The sequence below is a fragment of the Poeciliopsis prolifica genome, unplaced genomic scaffold, assembly GCF_027474105.1.
Source record: "Poeciliopsis prolifica strain line A6 unplaced genomic scaffold, Auburn_PproV2 SCAFFOLD011, whole genome shotgun sequence".
Lineage (NCBI taxonomy): Eukaryota > Metazoa > Chordata > Actinopteri > Cyprinodontiformes > Poeciliidae > Poeciliopsis > Poeciliopsis prolifica.
In genome coordinates, this window is record NW_026562386.1 from 12,231,193 (window position 1) to 12,247,743 (window position 16,551).

General features: G+C 35.9%; 1 protein-coding gene across 1 annotated transcript; it reads left to right on the forward strand.

The window, feature by feature from the left end:
- The first annotated feature begins 2,993 nt into the window (after nt 1–2,993).
- lingo1b (leucine rich repeat and Ig domain containing 1b) lies at nt 2,994–16,345 on the forward strand. Its single transcript, XM_055036327.1, is given in 7 exon segments — nt 2,994–3,247; nt 13,114–14,171; nt 14,173–14,214; nt 14,216–14,562; nt 14,565–14,639; nt 14,642–14,727; nt 14,729–16,345. Coding segments are annotated over 7 exon segments (1,854 nt in total). The 5' UTR covers nt 2,994–3,235; the 3' UTR covers nt 14,963–16,345.
- The last annotated feature ends 206 nt before the right edge of the window (nt 16,346–16,551 follow it).

The window sequence follows — 16,551 nt, forward strand, 5'->3', positions numbered from 1 at the left end:
ATCAGCAGTCAGCCACTTGCAACACATAAAATCTTTCATCAACATTTAAAATTTGAGGGACTGCTTGCAAGAATTTGGCAGCATGCTGTGGCGGTGCCTCTTGAAAAGGGGTGCTACTGATAATCAAAATGAAACAAAAAAAAAAGAAAGTCATTTTGGATGTTTTGCTACATGTTATTTTTGGTGAAACATAAAATTACACCGTGAAGATGTCTCTCTTTTCTTTTTAATCTCTCAGTGTTCAAGTTACTTTTTGGAGAACCTTTTACTACAGAAGCATTCATCATTCATTTTTTTGTCTATATCCACTCATTTTTGTATTGTTGCAGTGGAGAATGTTGGCTACCTCTAGTAGTCACTGGTTGAAAGTACACTGCAATTCAAACCAATCAATCATCAATATTGCAACTTTTTTAAAAAAAATTCCCACTGCTTTCTTAAACTGATATGTCAGAATTGTTCTGCATATTACTCAATGCAACCTGCATGGCCTTCCCTGGCCATTGTTTTCCTGTGCGAAAAAATTATTGCATCCAGCACAGTGTGGGCTTTCTCCTCTAAACTCAGATTGTCCCCAGTTGATTTTTGATTTGGCCAATTGCCAAATAGAAGGAGGCGTTGTGAACTATGATGTTGATTTCCTGTGCTGTTTTAGAATTATATTCTGTCTGTAGTTTTAGCAATGGCAGAGGAGGAAGTGAACGAATCCATTCAGTCCATGTTGGCCTCTCTTCGAAATATTGGACAATATTCAGACACTTTTTACAATGGAGGATGGCTGTTTACAACGCAGGCAGCTTTTTAAGCATCGATGCATGGGGTGTTTAATAGCAATTGGGTAAAATTTCAAACCTCGCCTCCAGAAAATGATTGTTTCTCAATGGCTGAGAGGTCAAGCCCTCTGTATAAAGCAAAGTGTAGAACAATGGGTTGGATTTTGACAGGATATGTGTGGCAAATCCTGCTCAGTGGAATCATTAGAGTACTATCACCAGGTTTGCACAACACTCCTTGCAAAAACTTTGGCTTTTTACCGAAGAATCCAACCTTATTTTCCTTTGGTCCTGATATAAATAGTGAATTGCTATCAAAGTTATTCTAGTTTAAATGAACACAACGTTAGCTGGAGATAGTTAATCATATTATGGTGTGAGATCTTCACTATTCAAAAAATTACTGCATCTTGTCAGGTTGCAAATCATATGCAGACATTAATTACGAGGAATAGAGATAGAGAGAGAAGGACAGAAAGAGGGAGCGGGAGGGAGAGATAGAAAACTTGGATCTTAATTAAAGAAAAGTGCTCTCACACTTTTTAAATGTCTCTGGGAGCATATCCAGTTACTTAATATAAGTTTAAAGTCACACGGTTCTCGTCAAAGATGAAAATTCATAGTGCTATTGAATGTAAGTGCAGTGACATGAATCAGCTGTTCAATCGTTTTTTAAGTGGCCGTAGATGGCATAGTCTCTATGTCTGGTTTGGGTCTTTTCCCCTCAAACATCATTTGAATTCCTTCAGCACCACCTTTCATCTAGTTTTATTTCTTACGTGGGGGATAAATCATTGCTTTTAGATTAGCTTGTAGTTGGTAAAATGAACCATAAATTTACTTTATGTTGTACTGGTGTGGGGTGCGTCGCCTTTTCCACCTGTCTTAATAACTCTCATCCTTCCAGTATGTTTTATTGTTCAGCATAGATGTGGCACCATTGGCTGTCTCTTGCTTCATATGCTGTTGTTTGTCTAAAAGACAGATTGACTTTACCGTGCAGAGTACATCCTATCACCTCTTAAAAGCTTATTGAGAATACATCACATTAACATCAACAGCAGAATATTCAGGTAAATGGGTGGGTTTTTTTGGTTCATATTTTAAAGCAAATCCAAGCCATTCAAATTGGCTTCTTATCCATTCATTCACTCAAATCTCACATAGCTTGAACACACACAGAAATTATCCACTATTGACCATGTTATGAACACTGTGGGAATTCATTGTTTTACACATGGACACTTGAGATCTATTTAAGCAACCAACCAACCTTCCAACTGGAAGACCACCGCTCTACTACCTAACTCAGGAATAACCTTGCCTGGCAGATGGTTTGTTATTCTGGAGTCTTTCTGTCACCTATCATTTTGCGGCCAGGAGCCCTTCAGGTCCACCTCCACTCCACTAAATCATCACCTTCTAATCTCCTGTAAACTTCCTGACTGTGGGGCCTCCTTGGCACTGCCAATGTGAGGGAGTGCCAGCCCCTCAAACCCATTACCAGTGTTAAGCGTCAGCTCCTCATCCCCAAACTTCACTCCTTGGAGTAAAGCTGAGTTCATGTGATTATTACTTTGCCTTGCGCCGTGTGTCAATAATCCTCTGGCAACAAATCTTAAAAACAGAAAATCAATTCATCCCCTTCCACAGCTGTCTCCCCTTGCCTGTCATTTGCAGCCAAGATTATATACATTAGAAAATGTATCTTATTTAATTCAAACATATTAATTCGTATACGTTTTTCTGATCTCTGTTATGACTTAATTAGTGTGTTTTTTTTATTTATTTAATATTTCATGTTTTACTGATGAGTGAACTTTTGGAATAAACTTGCAAATATTTGCATATTAATAAATACTAAAAAAGGAAGGAGGGGACTAACAAAACACAAACACCTTTGTGAATAATCTAAACTGGTAGAGAATTCATTTTCTTCTTCCCAACTCTAAACACTACCCCTTCTCCTGCAGCAGCCGGAAACAAAGTAAAGCACCAAAGCAGACCTTAAAAGAAACGTACAGTGGAAAAATATCATTGTTGCAATCAGAGAACGTTTCTCTTCATCTCTGTTCAGCTCCCTGTGGTCTGTGCCTCCTATTCTCCCAGTCCTCTCATTTTCCCAGTGCACTGCAGCTCCTCCCTCCACCTCTCACCAGCCGCCCCCCTCCCTCTTCCTCTCTTTTCTCTGCTAGGTGCAGCATGTATGTGAGCGTGTGAGCCAGCAGAGCCGCCTGTGTGTTTACATGTCAGCCTATCAGTGCTGCCGGATTTAGCGCATCTGGAGAGGACGAAGGCATTTCTCAAATGCCCCTTAGACGAGGGATTCTCATCTCTACGTATGCTGTCCTTACCCGTCTTAATCTAGCCCGTCCTGAATCCTTGCAGCCCCGACTCCATGCTTTTGGAGGCATTTTGAATTTCCTTGGCAACATGGAGCTGCCTGAATTAGAATTCTCTGCATGACAGTCCTGGTAAGTACTCTGTCTCTATGGTGGGCTTTGAGCACTGAGTCACTGGATCAGATTTATTATGGTGCAGTGGTGGGGCTATGGGATTGGCAAGAGGCAAATTATTGTGAAAAAGAAAAAAAAAACTGAGTACCCTAAGCAAATGGAGGGGATGTAAAGGAGACTTATGCTCAGATGAAAGCTCTTGGTCTTATTTGTGCTTTGTCATCTGGAGAGGCTTTATCTTGCGCCTCTAAAATCTTAAAATTGTAAAGGGACCATATTTAAATGATATGTGCATGTCATTAAAGTATACATTACATTGGTTAGATACTTTTTGTTGTGTTTACACAAATGCATGTGCTCTGTAGTTATGTCTTTGCTTGCATCTGTACAAAATGGTCTTGGTCCCTCCTTTTTATGCCACACATAAAGGTGCAAATGAGAGAGCAAAAGTGTCCTTTTCATCCCTCCCACCCCCAGTGTTTATTTTTTTATATATTTTTTTTTTGCCAGGGTGGTTTGCTGTTGTTTCCTAATCTGTTCATTAACATTCATGTTATTTTTTTTTCCAAAATGGTAATAAACTCATCAGGACTGACACACATTCTCATAAAGCGCTTGCTGCTGGCCATTTCCTGTGGCAAACAGGGATGCTGTTGCAGGTGTTTGATTTGCCACAGGTTAGACAGATGGATGGCAGTAGTGTTGATGGCGAGGGTGGCGTGGGGGGATGGGTTGTGGTGGTAGGGTGACTTTGTTTGATTATTTATGGAGGCCAAATGAACAATATCTCATAGCTCCATTTTTTATTGCTTCTTTATAATCATGGCTGATACACTCCAGCAGGCAAACAGCGATAAAGGGACTGTTTCTCTCTCTTTTTTAGCAGTGCAGCAACATCCACTGCAAGCAAAAGACCCCCAACAGTCTCTGAGGGAAAAGGGTCTGTTGTTTGAATCCAGATTTTATGAACTATGCAGAAGTATTTAATTGGGACCCACTTGTCAGGTTATAATGGCTGACTGGATTCTCTTTATTGAGTTATTATTCATGAACATTATTGTGTCAGAGCATCCACAGATTCAGATTAATCAAGCAAAATTCTTGGAACGGAACATTGAAAGGGTTTCTTGGAACTCTCGAATCATTCTTTGCTACTGTCAAAATCAAATCCGTTTCTGGTTTGTAGGTCTTTGTAATATAAAATTGCAATTCTTATGTGAAAAAAAAAAAAAAAAAAATTGCTCGACTTTAAAAAAATGTGTACCATATTGCCATTTAATATAACTTGCCAGATAAAGATCAAGCAATTATTTTTGACAGGGTCTTCTCTTGAGCTGTGAAATGTCATTTTATCATCATTCACCTTGGACATTAGCTGCTGAAGGGCTGGGTTTGGGCAATTTCCAGATTAATTGGGTCTGTTTAATTTTGTCAGGCTCAAAAAAAAAAAAAAAAAAAAAAGCAAAATCTGGATAAATGTTTGAGCTGGTATTTTCTAAGACAGCAGAACAAACAGAAACTGCAGCAGCTAGAAGGATCTCTGGAGTCCTTGAAACATCAGCTGTTAATTTGGAGCCCCTTTGCTTGTCAGCTTTACTAGTCAAATACACCTGATTAATAGCGGGGACAAACAAAAAAAGGCAAACCCACGGAAAGTCAGTTGGAAAACTTCAAGAATTTTTTTTTTTTTTTTTTCCATGACCAATACTTGATGTATGTTTTTTAACCAATGTAATAAGTTGGAGCTTACAAACTAGCTGAAAAGTTAAAAATATAACACAAGAACAAAACAAAAAAATTGTCCACTCAATTTCACTAGCATAAAGCACAGAGTACAAATGGAGAAAATGTATTCAAGTCATCCTTATTTTATTGAATTCATCCATTATTTTTCCTCTCGTTATTTTTACTCAAAACAAATTGCTGCTTCAGTTTTACTGCAGGGAATAATAAAACAACAAAAGTATGCATTGAGTGTATTATCATTATAAGCCTAACAATAAAATACCCACTAAAACAAAATACTGATATAACTTGGTGTCAAGTGTGCTTCAAATTTGGGTAAGTCTCCCTCTCATCTACACAAAACATAAATGTTCAACAGTTGTGTAGACCGGTTGGGTCTGCTAGGCTTTGTTTATAAAGCCTTACATAAATTGAAATCAAATTATGAAATAAAAATATTAATGGCCTTCACTATATCTCAGTAATAAATAAATCAGCTACTTTTTCTTTTCTTTTTTGCACATAGTCAACATGGTGTAGGCTGATTTTGTTTTATACGGAATGATTGCAAGCCTTTAAGCAAATCCATGTAATCTTGAAAGTACTAAGACATTTTCTCAACTACAATGCTGAAAATTTCTACTTGCCACTATTCAAAATGGCAATTATTAATCAACCAATTGAGCCTTGAAAATATCATTTGACAAACTGCTGTTCACATAACAAAGTAGCATACATAATTGACATTTCTGCATAAATGTATTAGGGGGTTTCTCCAGTAAGCGTAATACTGTATTATTCTTTTTTTTTTTTCCTGTGACCTTTTTAAAACTCCAAACTTTTCTAGCTTTATTTGCATTGAATTGTTTTTCCACACCACTTGACTGGCAATATTCGCCTTGAAAAGCTCCATCAGTTTTCTCTCTATATATTACACACCATAATAGATATCAGAATTGGTTAAAGGACCTCCACAAATCATCACAGCAGCATGTCATTAAAAAAAGTATGGATATAATAATGGACAAAAACAGAATAAGGTCACACTATTGTGGTGCCATCAAATAAATGAGTCAAATGGGGAATTTGATCTCTATCCCTTATACTTATTTAACTTGTACTCTAAATTTTAACTTGACTTAAAAGACTGGACAGCATTGAAATAGCTTGGAATTATTTGAACTGAATTTGGATCACTTGGGACTCTAACAATTTTGTTGACTTGTAAAATGTCAAGAAATTATACAACGTCAGTAATTTGGCATTCTATAAATATGAAAAAAATAAATTAATTACTTATAAAATGTCATGTGACTTTGTATGAAACTCTAAAATTTGAATGAAATTGTTTTAAATTGGACCTGATTAGGACTATGTGATTAGATGTGATTGAAATAATTTGAATTAACTTGAGCTGTATTTGGACTAATTTGGATTCTGCACAACTGACCAACAACTGGACTATTTTGATAATATTTATTGTAATCTGAAGCTAATTTGACAATGCAATCATCTTGTACAAAAAATATCTGATAGATACTTTAAGCAAAAGAAAAACAAAACCCAATTTCAGTTTTCAGAAGCTTTGCTAATGTACATAGTTAAGTTGCATTGTATAGATTATTACTTCAGAGAAATATAAGCTCCATTACTTTCAATTTACTACTCTGAAAGTTTACATAAAATAAAATGTTGTTGATAGAAATATTGATGCATGATACATGTAAGTAAGTGGTAAGTGACAGGCAGAAAGTAATTGGTGCCTGGCAAGAATATACTTGAACCAAAATTTCAGACCAATTTATCCTATTACCTTAAAAATTAGGATAACTATTGAAGAAGATTTCAGAACAAACTTGAATACAAGCTTAAATTGAGACTAAGCATTGTTAATCCATTACTATTTGCAATAACCACTTGCAAATGTTTAATTTTAGGCTTTATTATCTTGACATTTATAAATGAACAACCCATTTCCAAGATGGAATCCATTAAAAGACTGTATCAGATGTGTATTCAAAGTAGTTGTGACTAATGGCTTTAGTCTTAGAAAATTTTAAAAATCAATGCAGGTGCTAATATGTTGACAACCTTTAATTCTTGTAACAGAGTTTTAGTTGACTCCATTAATTTGCACATACTCAAATTAGTAACACAGCATTAGTTATTATGGATACAAAAAACACAACAGATTGGAAATATTATATTTTTAGTTTTTCACACAGCTAACTGTATCTGACATGACTGGTAGCTGTGCAGCCCAGAGGGATGTGCCTTCACGTTTTATTGATGATCTGTCAGATAATCAGATAATCCATCCATCCTGGACAGACAGTCAGTCTATCACAAAGCTACAAAGAAACACACATGCAGTTACACACTCATACCTAAGAGCAATTTAGACAGACCAAAGGACCTAACAGACAGGATTTTGAACTGTGAGAGAATAGAGTACCAGGAGGGAACCAACACATGGGAGGTGAAAACATCCATGTTCTATGCAGAAAGAGGCCAGGACCTCCATTCTACAAGGGAACAGTGCTACATGTGTGCATGCACTGAATATACAGTTAATTTCAACATATACATAGTACTTTGGTGTTTGCTTAAAAAACTAAGCAGAGAGAACATATTCAAGGAGCACCTGAAGGTATGCCAGAGAGTTTGGTAGCGTATAGCAATACATTATTGAGAGTGAATTGTGAGGTGGAGTCTTTATGGATCAGGCTTGCGACCAATAGATGAAATCAGATCCAATCCCACTGGTGTCAAGGGAGTTTGAAGGCATGTTGAACATACCAGACTGTAGGTTGTGGTTTTTATGACAATTTTAAACATTTTCTGTTCAGCTGTGTTGAAAGGAAAGGATTGATAAGAAGTGTTTTCATGATGTGGGGGTTAGGGTGGCAAGATTGATTTGGAAAGATGCAGGCTTTCAGAGAAGAATATACTGTTGTAATAAGATGAGCAATGCTTCTCACTTTACCAGTCAGTGTTCACAATGGAATGTCTGGTCTGAATATGTAATCAATTTAATTCACTACTTATTTGATAAAGTTGTTACTTTATCCCAGATAAACCAAATATATAAACATAGGCTCTACTTTTATTCTAACATGTGTAACTGCTATATGAAATTATCACTATAAATTTGGAATCAGATCTAAGTTAACTAAATGCACTAGTATGAGAATCAACACATCATATATTGCTGGTGTTTATGAGCAGCAACACTTCGGGGAAAATAAAATATGAATTAGAAAACTGAGAAGAATCTGGTCAGTGTGGCTGCATTTTCATATTTAGTTCTAATTATAGGCCATTTTATTTACATCTATAATCAGGGCACTTCTGCACATAACAGTTCATTTGTGATGGCCCAGAAATAAGAAATGGTGAACCAGCCAGAAAACATCTGGGATGTTGCTATTAAAACATTTTCCATAACAAGATCTGTCTTGGATACATATGCAGCTCCATAATGGGCAAAATCAAAGGACACGATGGAGCATGATTGTGATAAATCTTCCCAGACTATGAGTGTTTATGCAATGTCTGCTGAATGGAGAGGTGACAGTCGAAGACAGATCTGTCACAGGATACTCAAATTTGCGTTCTACAAATGTATTCAGAAGGTCACAGTCCTGCTGCTCTGCAGTATCCTCATTTAATTTTAATAACAACTTTACACAAAATATGAGACAGTTAGAGGCTATAGTAGTGCGACCGAGGACTCAGGCTGGCTCATCCTTGAGTAGTTAGGTGGTTTTAAAGACAGCCCAGCAGGATTTACAATTATGGAAACTGGAAGCCATAAGTAAAAATTTTGCATGGATTTTGTATTTGTAATCTATTTTGAATATGATTTTTTTTATATATGAATTTGTTATTTATTTTGAACATGACATAAATATAGAATCACCCACATGGGAATGCAACGACATATTTTGTACAATAATTTTAATATGCTTGCCATTCAGTTTGTAATATTTTGTCTTACCCTTGGGTGATTTCTGCAATCCTTATTTCTGTGTTGAATCTTTGTATGTTGGGTTCCTGATTCTCTGACTACTATTTTTATGACTGAATCTTTTTCTTTTGAAAAAAGAAAACAATTATTTGAAGAAAATATTTCTTCATAGAATTCTAAAGTTCTATGAAGAAATAAAGTAAAATTGGATCTATGCCACAGAAAGAACACACATAATTAAACCCCTTTCTTTTTATTTTTGTCTGGCTTATTATGTCAAGTGAGTTAAATAATTAGGACTGAATATGCTTCCAGTGAGCATTACTGCCATTCATTATTGAACCAAAAAACAGATCTGTATGTTACAGATGCATGCAGTGTACAAGGGTACAAGAAGGATCTTGTATCTGGTGTTCCATCAGGGATCTGACTGACTGTGTTCATTTTAAACCAGAAAATATGCAGAAGCATGCAAATACCAGGGTTTCAAGTTTAAAAGTGAAGTGCAACTCTGACAAGTTTTATTTCTAAAAAAAGATTATAAAAGAACAGCTTTGCTGGTATTTCTGTGAATTTGCATTGGGTGTGCATGCCTTGTCCAATCCCGACAGCTTTCACTGACTCTTCAACTAAAAGTTGCAGGCAGCAATTCCCAGCTCACGACTGTTTTACAGATTTTCAACACACTATACACTCTCTAGTCAGTATGAAACAGAGCAGATTGTCAAAATTTTTTTTTTTTTTTTGTTTGTTTTTTCTTTTACTAATTATCTGCATACATAGTATATCCATTTGTGGCATAGTGGCCTCATTGCATGAAGTGTTCAATATTTTAGAATAAGACTTTGGTAACAGCAAAGGATACTTCATTTTCCCATTTAATTTATTAGAGTCCTAAACTTCAGTGGCTTTATTCAATCTAACTGCATTTTTTTGTATTTACAATGTTTTTCAAAAATTGGCAATGGTCAAAAATAGCCTACAATCAATAGTACTCTTCACAAATTTCACCTTCTACTCAATTTCTCTCCTGTTCAAATCGAATATTTTAGTAATTCAGAGCAGTTCACATTTTAGCAGAGTCTTAGGCCCCACAGTGAAAATTAGACAGAATTAGGAAGATCTCATCCAACTTGACAGCACATTTAGTAAACATTTGAAAGTGTTTCATTCTTTACTGTTTTGTGATGGGAGTCTGCTCTTTGTGGTGCCCTAATCTGATGACAAAGCACTGATCTGCAGTAGTTGTGCTGTTGGCAGAACGTGTCCTGCTCACAAAAAAGCATTGCGAATCAAATTAACTAAACTTTTTTCTGTATTTTGTGTTCAAACATTTACTAGTCAGGTGTATGCTATTTTTGTATTATTTTATAATTGCACTGTCTTCCAATGGATAAAACCACAGTTTGAAATTTTAATAAGAATTTGGAGATTCAGTAAGTATTACAATATTCTTGCAAATAGAAGCCAGGTCATTGAGTCGTTATATGTGAGCCTTTTTTATACAGATCCCAGCATACTGAAGCATTAGTATTCATTCTGAGCTGTAGCTTGTCAGGTGACAGTAAAGATGAATGGTCTTTAAGATGAGATGGGGCAGAGAGTAATAGCTGTTCTTCTTCTACTCCTAAACCTTAGTAGCCACTATAGATAGTGTTACAGAGAAAATAAATGTACATTTTCTATACACATTTCAAAGCAGCTTAACTTAGACTGAGAGTGAATGATAAATTAGGGCTGACAAAAATGGTAGAGTAGCCAAAAAGTGACATAATAGTCCCTCTCTTCAGCATATTTTTACTCAAGTAGAAGTAAAAAGATGTCATAAAAAAAAATGCTGAAGTAAAAGTAAAAATGTATTTGGTAAAAAAGAAAAAAAAAAGTGCTACTTCAGTGCCCAGTTCTTGCGTACTACCGTTTGTTCTGATTGAATTAATTTTAAAAAGTGTAATCATACTTTCAATAAATGTAACATTACGTGCAAATTCCGGTACTTTTACTGATAAAATAAAAATAATATCATTTGAGAAGAAGAAACACACATTTCCTAATTACAGTAGGTGATGTATATGTTAGAACAGTGCATAAAACAACCAGTGACAACACACAGGAAACACTTAAATGTTTTCTGTATGTTCAGTTGACCTCCAAATGGCATAGAAACCTAGAAAATAACAGAATGGCAAAGCTTAGGGAAGCAATAGACAAACCAGAAGTCTTACCTTTACACAAATTGGTGTCCTTTTGTTTACAGCATACTTTTATGTCAATCAGTGTAGGAAGTCGAGGAGAGTAAAGTAGCCAGAACTGTACTCAAAAGTAGCATTGCTTCAGTTTTATTGACATACTGATCAAAATATAGCATAATTTTGTATGTACCATTATCAAAATGCATAATTTTTCAAACTTAAAAGATGCAGGGGGCCCAATCGCAACAGCGTGCAGCAATGCTGTACACACCAAAAATCAAAAGACATGATTAAATTTCTGATTATAGACATAGACTCTAGGCTTAGACTGTATGATAGGCCCCTAAAGACATTAATGGAAAAGACAAAATCTGTTGAATAAATGACAAAGAATCCATTAGCATCATGATTAGTTTGCAGTTATTCATAAACCATTTCCTTCTTCCAGCGCGTAAAAGGTCCAATAAACCTGCCACTTAATTCCCAATGTAAATATTCTAATAGGTTTTTCAATAAGATGCCACACAGCAAAGGTATTTAATAACTAAAACAGCTGAAAGGGACAAATGCACTGATGCATAAAGCTCATTTGTCTGTATAATGCTTGAGACATTCATTGACCCATGAAGTGCACATCTTACTCTTAGCTTCACCTGCATGAAACTGTGCACCTGTTGGGGCATCAAAAGACAGATGTGGGCAGAGACAGGTCTTTTGAGAGACAGGGTGAGAGGTCCCCTGACATAACACAGTTGCCATGAAGGGCCAGTGTAGAAAAGGCCTGTCCATTCAAATGTTCACGAAAATAATGCAGTTAAAAATGAATGGGGTAAGTCAGAGAATGGAAAAATAAGTGACAAGGTAGTCTGAGGTAAATATTTCTTCTAACAAAGACTATTTCAAACATTCATACATTTTTTAAACCTATCCAACACACAGAAACTGTTGCTGGAGCAGCAAGAAGTCTTCTTGCTAAAAAAACATATAAATCAATTTAAATATGAAAATCAAACTCTATCTAATAAAGTGTAAAACCAAGAGAAAAATGATTCTACACTATCATTTAAAAATGGGAAAACTGTCTGTTATATCAGACAGTTTTTACTGTCTGATATAACAGACATATCTGTTATATATATATATATATATATATATATATAGATATATATATATATATATATAATATAGATATAGATAGATAGATAGATAGATATAGATAGATAGATAGATAGATAGATAGATAGATAGATAGATAGATAGATAGATAGATAGATAGATAGATAGATTTGGTTACTTACAAAATCTGTGATAAGTAAGTTCTGAGATATTATTTTTATAATGCAACATCAGAATTTTTCAATTTTTTTTATCTCAACATATGAAACTGTACTATGTGATACTGGGCTGCTTGTGTCTGCTTGTCGACAAGCAGACACAATGTGTCAGTGGGATTGATGGTAATTGTTTTCAGCATACTCAGAAGTCTGCAGTATAGCAGGATAGTTGCACAGTATGACCAAGCCCTTTCATTGATTGTCTGATTATATTACTTGTGAAGAACTTCACCCTAACTAAATTAAATCCAGGGGAAGGGAGAGTCATTGAACATTTGAAGTCATGTTGTTGTAAAAAAAAATAATAATAATAAAACAATTCTGTTTTACTTATGCAAAGGTATTTAGGTGCAAGAAGTACATTTGTAATTAATATCTTGTGTATTTTAGAGTCTTAACCTACTTGAAACTTTATAAATCATAAAATATAATCTTATATCCATTATATTATGGAATGATGTCTTTTTTAACCAAAGAAAATCTTCGTAAATTTCAAAATACTGTTTATAAAAATAGAAATATGATGGCATAAAACCCCATTTGGACCTTGCAAAGCAATACTTTATGAAGAATTCCAATAGATTTCCTAAATCCATTTGGTGAAATTCATTTTTTCTCCCTAAGATTCAAAGCACATCATTATTCTGTATTTTTCTGTCTCCACAGGTAAGCAGTAGGATGGTGTCCGGAGAGGCAGGAGGGCACAGCTACTTGGTGGCATGCTGGCAGCCCATCCTGATCCTGATGCTGGGCACCGTCCTTTCAGGCTCCACCACTGGGTGCCCTTCAAAATGTGACTGCAATGGCCAGGAGCGTTCAGTCGTCTGTCATCGAAGAAGGCTGGCAGCACTTCCTGAGGGCATCCCCACTGAAACTAGATTGCTAGACCTCAGCAAAAACCGTCTGAAGACTCTAGGGCCTGAGGAGTTCATTAATTACCCTCAGCTGGAGGAGCTGCAACTGAACGAAAATACTATTTCATCCATTGAGCCTGGGGCTTTCAGTAACCTAATGAACCTTCGAACGCTAGGCTTGCGCAACAACGAGCTAAAGCTCATTCAGCTTGGAGTGTTCACAGGCCTGACCAATCTCACACAGTTGGATATAAGTGAGAACAAAATTGTTATTTTGCTCGACTATATGTTCCAAGAGCTGTACAACTTGAGGGCTTTGGAAGTTGGGGACAATGACCTAGTCTTTATATCGCCTCGATCATTTCATGGTCTGAGCAATCTTGAAAACCTCAACATTGAAGGGTATAAACTGGGCTCAGTTCCCACTGATGCCCTTAGTCATGTACATAACTTGCTATCCCTTCGATTACGCTATCTGAACGTTACCGATATAAGGGACTTCTCCTTTAAAAGACTGTATCGACTAAGAGTACTGGAGATTTCTCATATGCCTGCTTTGAATACAATGGCTTCACAAAGCTTGTATGGACTTAACCTCACATCATTGTCTGTCACAAATTGCAATCTGTCTACCATCCCCTATGAAGCCATCAATCATCTCAGATATCTTCGGTTTAAATCTATCTTTCAATCCTATTCATACTGTTAAGGTAACCAACTTTTCAGTCTTCAAAAACTCCAGGCATTTCACTTAGCTGGTGGACAATTGGTGGCAATTGAGCCTTACTCATTCCGTGGACTCAACCACCTCCGTATTCTTAACGTGTCAAGAAATAGCTTGAGCACCCTTGAGGAGTCCGTTTTTCACTCAGGGAAACCTGGAGACCCTGGCTTTGTATGAAAACCCTTTGGCTTGACTGCCGCCTGCTATGGGTCTTCCGCAGGAGGTGGAGGCTTAACTTCAACAAACAACAGCCCATTTGTGCTTCACCTAAGATTGTGCAAGGAAAAGAGTTCAAAGATTTCCCAGACGTACTGCCTCCAGACTACTTCATCTGTCAGAAATCAAAGATTGTGGATTATAAGGTTGTGGAAAGCCACGTTGATGAAGGAACTACTGTTCACTTCACGTGCATGGCAGAGGGTGATCCAACTCCAGTGATAATGTGGCTATCCCCCAAGAAGGAGTACATTACTACAAAGACTATAGGGTCAAGGCTCTCAGTATCCAGCGAGGGTACACTGGAGGTACGCTATGCTCAAATCAGGACAATGGCACCTACTTGTGCATTGCCAGTAATGCTGCTGGCAATGACACCAAAGCTGCTCACCTTTTTGTACACACTCCCCGAATTGGCCACATCAGCCAAATAAGTCATTTGCTTTTATTTCTAACCAGCCAAGTGATGAAGGTGCTAATGTGACCCAGAACAACAGTTCCATTTCCATTTGATGTAAAGACACTTATTGTCGCAACCACAATGGGATTTATCTCATTCCTTGGAGTGGTCCTCTTTTGTCTTGTAATTTTATTCCTCTGGAGTAGAGGAAAAGACAGCACAAAGTCAACTATTGAAGTTGAATATGTGCCACGAAAAGAGGAAACTGAGGAGGCTAGTCCAACTGAGGCACCTGTACAATTCAACATGAAAATCATGTGAACTCTTAAAGGAGGTCTTGTAAGCTTACAAGCTGCAGCCAGGATGCATACTGTTCTTGTCCAAAATATGTAATCAGTTTGTGAGCGATAGCACAGCAGCAAATGCATCTAGACAGTATATCTTTGACATTTTTTACTTCAGGGACTGAATCTTTAAAAATAAATGTTGAACAATTGTTCAGATTTCTGTACATGTACTGTACAGTATGCTAACATGCACTCAAATTACATGATTTCTGAGTGGAACCAAATAAGGGTTATATAAGAAAAAAGCACAGTAACAGCACATGACAAGCAGGCTAATACAAATACGCAGTTGATAATTATTTTAAGTAGTCTTTCCTTTGTGAAAACAAAAATGATGTTGGGACTTTTTTTGTTGGATATTTTTTACCTTTGATAGTAGTTAAAAGCACATGAACCAGTCCAACCCAATACTTTATTGCCTGAAATACTGAGATAAAAATTATTTTCCTTTTTCCCGCTCATCTAGTTCTTTTTTCTTTTTCAGTCAAGAAAAAAGTATGACACAAGTACTTTCTTTTGAGTTTATTATATTTAACAAAACATACGTTTACCCAATAATTTGTAAGATAATTCTTAAAAAATTATAGTTATGATTTTAGTCGTTAATATAAAATTAAAAATTGTATTTTATTTGTTAATCACAGAAAAAATAGTCTAACACTGGCCTTTCTGATGTTTTTTTTTTTTAAATCCCTTAAATCATTTATTGAAAATGTAGAAGAGGGGGTAATTTGGCTAATGTGGTAAGGTTAAATTTGAAAGTGTGCATGTTACCACACTGCATAGAAAAGCCAGTTTCTGCTCCTCTCTGCCAGCAAAGGAAGATTGTCATTAAATGTATGTAAATGTTGTGATATACAAATTTTTTCTGTATTTTATTCCTCTGTGTACATTACGCTATTGCATAATAGTAATGCTTTTGATAGCTGTGGGTTTTGAGCAAACTGCAATCCAAAGAGCAGATTAAATATACAGTAAACATGTTTTTGATGTATTTAACCGAAAGAGAGTGTTACTGATTTTAGAACATAACCTCACCCTTGAAAATATTCTAAGCAAAAATCTCTAAAATACTTTACAATCTATTTGACTGTTTAGTAAGGTTAATCACTGTCCTAGAATCCAGAAGGCACGACGTCACTAAATTTCACAAATTTGTGACATTATTTATTTTTTGCCTTAAGAACTAATTTTCCAATTTTCTGCTAAGCAATACTCAACATTTCTATGTAAAATGGAGTTCAAGTTCTCATAAGAATTTTATGTTGTCCAATTTATTTTACAGTCAAGGTCTGCTCTGAAGATAATGTGTTCATTAACTTCTAAATACATGTTTAAAAGGGATGGGTAAATTGAAATTCTATTAAATAAAGAACATTTTACACAACAGGCTATTTATTTTATGCTAAATGAGAAAGAAGAAGATGATGCTGCAAGTACATTTACCACAGGTAATTGCCTTTATAAAAAGGTTTCAGTAAGAAAATATTTCACAATACCTTGATAGCAAAAGACAACATACATCTCCTTTACTGATATCAGCCACTTCAGTTATTTGCTGGT